This window comes from Ostrea edulis, chromosome 7, assembly GCF_947568905.1.
Source record: "Ostrea edulis chromosome 7, xbOstEdul1.1, whole genome shotgun sequence".
Classification (NCBI taxonomy): domain Eukaryota; kingdom Metazoa; phylum Mollusca; class Bivalvia; order Ostreida; family Ostreidae; genus Ostrea; species Ostrea edulis.
This window is the reverse complement of record NC_079170.1, coordinates 26825677-26831676: the sequence shown is the minus strand read 5'-3', so window position 1 is coordinate 26831676 and position 6000 is coordinate 26825677. Positions and strand designations below refer to the sequence as shown.

Genomic DNA, 6000 nt, shown 5'->3' with positions numbered 1-6000 from the left:
CTCTCATATTTTGCACCGTGCACGCTACTTTGTATTATTCTAATTTGATTTAGGGGAGTGTTGATAAAAAGTTACCTGTAGGTCCGTTTCATCAAATATATTGTATAATATAGATATAAATGAAAACATATTTATTTTATTATGAAACTTATTTCAAAAGTTAGCTGAATTCAAAATTCAGACTTAAATCTATTCTCAGGTTATGGTCTTCAGGCCATCGGGTTTTCGTCAGTACCAGAAAAAGTTACGCTCTGTCTAAATGAACTTTATCAAGCTCGAAATATAGCGATCCGGTTACTACAAATATTGAACTATCATTACCAGACCAAAATAATAATGACACAATCCCCACAGACAGGTGACAGAGTCATTACAATTCCAGTAATCACTTCTTTCAATTTTTTGACTTTTTCTATTGCATCAAATGTTTAGAGAAGATCGATGCTATGTACATCTAATAGCTTGTCTGTTGACGCGGGGTTTAAGACAGGGGAGACGCTTCACTCGATCAACATGTTCTATTATGATGCATTTCATTACATACCGATCTACCTCTGATAACTAGCTAAGTACCTTTGAGATTTTTCCAATTGATCTGTTTTATTGATTTCAACTTTTCAGAGTTCCATGTATAATTCATCCTCGGGATTCTGTTTTAGCGCGCGACAGAGTCTCAGGCAGACGGCAATGGACTATGCCAAGCAAACGACGCGAGCGCCAAAAATGTTCCCACAACTCCTTATCATTGTGACTGTGATTCTTTTCAACTGTATTCATCCAGGTAGGAATCTCTCTTTTTCTCCCTTCTCTCTTTCTCTTCTATTTCATTTTCTCTTCTATCTCTCTTTCTCGTCTCTCTATCTTTTCCTCTCTCTCTCTCTCTCTCTCTCTCTCTCTCTCTCTCTCTCTCTCTCTCTCTCTCCCTTCTGTCTCCCCTTCTCTTCTATCTCTCTCTCTCTGGGCTCCGGGTGATTTTTCATTATTCTGAGTCCAAGTACTGATTAAATCAATTTTCTTTCCTGATACTTTTTCTCATAGAAAACAGTGTTTATTGTACTTAATGGACAATGAAAATACCCATTGACTGGTTCCACAAGTGCGGGGTCGTTAAACAGTTGTAATCTAACTAATAGTGTTGTTAGATCGTGATTCGCTTACGATTTTCTGCTCAAGGTTCACTTGGTTTTGGCATATGAATTTAATTCCACATTTTTACCTGATCAGTCATATTTGTTTTAAATATATATATATATATAGGCTAAAACCGTTTTAAAGGCAAATATATTATAACACAGTTGTATCTAATGTAACACGGACGGGACTGAGAAAATTCGAAGGAAAGGGAATTATATAAGTGAATCGTGGTACTATTACTCTGACACCAGAATAGCTTATTTATCATCTTTTCGTCTACTGCCGGGAACCAGACCTTTTTTATTTATTATATATTTAACTTCAGGATCAAACGCAATGAAATCTTATTACACTAATTTTATAGGCTTCGCGGTGTGGCGTATAAGATGCATTCTTAGAATATTACAATGATTACCGTGTCATAGCTGAGTTAAAGAAAAAGTGATCGGGTGACTAGTAATCAGAACTGAAGTGGTAATATAATCATAGCAATACAAATTACACCTTCTTAATGAATATGTGGTGCTTCAAATGTTCACTGTTATTTTAAGTATGCAGTTTGTACCCCTCCAAAATTTAATTTGATGAATGTTAACAATTGTTAATTATAGAATGGAACAATTACATGCATTCCTAGCATGTTTATATTACTGAAATATATGCCGTATTTGAGAATTTTAGTTTTAGGCCTATTTGTTTGTAGTTTGAGATTTTTTTCACTCATGTAGAGACGTCACCAGCTCTGGGTGACGTCACCAGCTTTGGGTGACGTGCCACACACAAAATGAGATAGACCATACATGTAGCATTGCGCTCCGGACCGTGGCTGCAAAACTGTAGCTCGCTGAGGAAAATGAGATAGACCATAGCATAGCGCTCAGGATCGTAGTTACTATAGATCTCTGAGGAAAATCTCTGAGAAAGACCAGAGCATTGACTGGGAAGTCTGAACTAAACATGGCTACGTACAGTGGTGAACTATATCGAAGCTGCGCATTTTCAGTTCGAATGTGATTGTATAATTGTATATATTATGCTTGTAAGTATGTCTTAAAAGACAATTGTAGCGGGGAAACATATAAAGAATTTTTGCTATTGAAATCTGGAGACGGTGATGCAAGAATGAAAAGTTAAAATACCGGAATCAGCATGGAGTAGTTGAAGGTGTCCACAATCTGTAGTTCTCTCGTTTATCTACCCCCCCCCCCCCCCCTTCCACCCCAGATAGTACAGTTCTGCAGCTTTCAAGGCCATGAATTAAGGTTTCCATATCGTTCCAATGTCTATCATGACAGGGAACCCTATTTTAACCACCAGGTGACCGCGACCCGTGTATATGAGACCACGCCCACTAGGTGACCGCGACCCGTGTACAAAGTGTATATGAGACCACGCCCACCAGGCGACCGCGACCCGTGTATTTGAGAACACACCCACTAGGTAACCGCGACCCGTGTATTTGAGACCACGCCCATCAGGCGACCCTGACCCGTGTATTTGATAACACGCCCACCATGTGACCGCAACCCGTAATACATCAATATATCCATAAATGCATTGAGGTGAAATGAAGTCAAAAATGAAATTAAAATCAAAATCAGACTGCAAAACGCGGTGGCACCTTGGCTATCCCACCCTCAGTTCTCTGAAGTAAGTTTTATATGGTTTTAATGTGATATCGATCTTTTGAAACATTCCTTTGTATCCCAAAGATAATGTAAACAGGTAAATCTGAAAGCATTGATCTCTATGTTTCACTTAGTAAATTTGTTCAGTTGCCAGACATTGGTTTCACTTGGGGGGGGGGGGGGGGGGGGGGGGGGGGGGGGACGACTAACCTTTGATTCAGCATTTTTGTATGAAGTAACTTTTTGTTTTACTAATAATAAACTTAAAACAAAAGTTTAGACAATAAATCAAAAGTCAATACATACGAAAATCAATACAGTCGTTGCCGCAGTCTCTGTGGACTGCATTGTTTTATCATCAAACAAGCTACATCAGAGACGTAACAGCGTACACAAATGATATATGATAGTCGCGCTGTTAGTAGTACTAATCTGTACGTGATAGTCGCGCTGTTGGTAGTACTAATCTGTGCGTAATAGTCGCGCTGTTGGTAGTACTAATCTGTACGTGATAGTCGCGCTGTTAGTAGTACTAATCTGTACGTGATAGTCGCGCTGTTGGTAGTACTATCTGTACGTAATAGTCGCGCTGTTGGTAGTACTATCTGTACGTAATAGTCACGCTGTTGGTGGTACTAATATGTACGTAATAGTCGCGCTGTTGGTAGTACTAATCTGTACGTAATAGTCACGATGTTGTTAGTACTAATCTGTACGTAATAGTCGCGCTGTTGGTAGTACTAATCTGTGCGTAATAGTCACGCTGTTGGTGGTACTAATCTGTACGTAATAGTCGCGCTGTTGGTAGTACTAATCTGTACGTAATAGTCACGATGTTGTTAGTACTAATCTGTACGTAATAGTCGCGCTGTTGGTAGTACTAATCTGTACGTAATAGTCGCGCTGTTGGTAGTACTAATCAGTACGTAATAGTCGCGCTGTTGGTAGTACTAATCTGTACGTAATAGTCGCGCTGTTGGTAGTACTAATATGTACGTAATAGTCGCGCTGTTGGTAGTACTAATATGTACGTAATAGTCGCGCTGTTGGTAGTACTAATCTGTGCGTGATAGTCGCGCTGTTGTTAGTACTAATCTGTACGTAATAGTCGCGCTGTTGGTGGTACTAATCTGGGCGTAATAGTCGCTCTGTTGATAGTACTAATCTGTTAATGGTATTCGATAATTTGATTCTATGGTAATATTCCCAATTCTGTGATAATACAAAATGTATGCATATAATGGTGGTCGTCTTAAATAATTCACTCATAAAACTAAAGAGGAGTGAGGATCATTTTAAGTAGTGGGTCTCTATGAAACGGCAATGCTGTATTTTTCTTATAAACAATTACTAGCAGCTTTGTCTCTGATTCGATACGCGAGGGCGTGTTCTTCGTATGAGCAATTTTAAACATTGAAGCAGTCTACTTTCAAATAAGTTGATGTTACAGGGGTTTCAGCAGTCTCGTTTAAAGTCAGCATTTCACAAATTCAATTGTCGTTATAACGATCTACATGTGTAGTTTGCCAATACAACCTACATGTATCATTTGGTCAAATGTTGTCTGACGTGTTTCACACCAGTTGCTAAGTGGTTCTTTACATACTGATTTTGACTACGGATTACTCCGTTTACCTGATCAGGATATAGTACTCACGGAGGATGGGACCGGTCAACAAGGGAAAGCTTACTCCTCCTAGACACCTGCTTCCACCTCTAGTATTTCCAGGGGTCCGTGTTTGTCCTTCTCTTAATTTTGTATTCTTTATAGGATTTTATGAGATTGAGCAATGTTCATTATCTTTACTTGTTCATTTTCCAATATTTTGTCAGTACACACATCGCACAACTACGTTATGCATCCATTCGGAACTCTCGGTATGTTTTCTGACGTGAAGATAACTACCGACTTATCCGAGGGTAGATGACTTTTTTAAAACTAAAAACATGGCTACATATTGCTTCACTGTAACTGGGTCATGGCTACATGTAGATATTGCTTCACTGTAACTGGGGCATGGCTACATGTAGATATTGCGTGACTGTAACTGGGTCATGGCTACATGTAGATATTGCTTTACTGTAACTGGGCCATGACTGCATGTAGATATTGCTTCACTGTAACTGGGTCATGGCTGCATGTATATATTGCTTTACTGTAACTGGGTCATGGCTACATGTAGATATTGCTTTACTGTAACTGGGCCATGGCTGCATGTAGATAATGCTTCACTGTAACTGGGTCATGGATACATGTACATGTAGATATTGCTTCACTATAACAGGGTCATGGCTACATGTAGATAATGCTTCACTGTAACTGGGTCATGGCTACATGTAGATATTCCTTAACTATAACTGGGTCATGGCTGCATGTGGATATTGCTTCACTGTAACTGGGTCATGGATACATGTAGATAATGCTTCACTGTAACTGGGTCATGGCTACATGTAGATAATGCTTCACTGTAACTGGGTCATGGTTACATGTAGATATTCCTTCACTGTAACTGGGTCATGGCTACATGTAGATAATGCTTCACTGTAACTGGGTCATGGCTACATGTAGATAATGCTTCACTGTAACTGGGTCATGGCTACATGTAGATAATGCTTCACTGTAACTGGGTCATGGCTACATGTAGATATTCCTTCACTGTAACTGGGTCATGGTATACGTGGATACTAACACTAATCGCACGGGCATTAAATCGGTTGCTATTGCAGCGAGTGTAAAATTAAAAGCAAATATCCCCTAATGTTGTTTTATATTCTGAAGTTGTAATCAATATTGGTAGTTGAGATCCTACCAATTTCATACATTGACGTAATGACATATTATCACTCTTTTGGAATGAAGGTTTGTTTGAGTTTTGAGGGATTTTTTTTTCCGCTCATTTTTCCACTGAACGAAAAAATCTGATAATTTTTAAGAATGTGGAATTTACATCTACTCGTTTACAGTATAGTAGTCAATTACCTAATGTGCAAACTGGCATTTGTGAAAGTAAAAATATAAAGAACATGAGAGACAGATTGTGCTAGCTGTAGCGGTAGTGTTTTCTCCTGTGAAATTTAAAACACAGACTTTTTATTAAAAAATCGAACTAAATCATTGATATGGTTCACAGTAAAATTTCGAAGCGCAAAGTAACTAGTTAAAAAAATTGATTCATGATTATCTTCCTTGATTTCTCGAAATCGTAACATCATAAGAAAATCATTCAGAATCACAACA

At 38.6% G+C, this 6000-nt stretch overlaps 1 protein-coding gene across 2 annotated transcripts in view; it reads left to right on the top strand.

Moving 5' to 3' along the window:
- Window positions 1-558: 558 nt before the first annotated feature.
- The window catches only part of LOC125655613 (uncharacterized), a 36807-nt gene continuing 31365 nt past the window's right edge, over window positions 559-6000 (top strand). Inside the window, exon 1 of one of the 2 annotated variants that reach the window (XM_048885952.2) lies at window positions 559-781. In XM_048885952.2, the coding sequence (XP_048741909.2) occupies window positions 628-781 (154 nt within the window). In that variant the 5' untranslated portion in view covers window positions 559-627. The remainder of the gene's footprint in view (window positions 782-6000) is intronic. The other variant, XM_048885953.2, reaches the window with a different exon arrangement.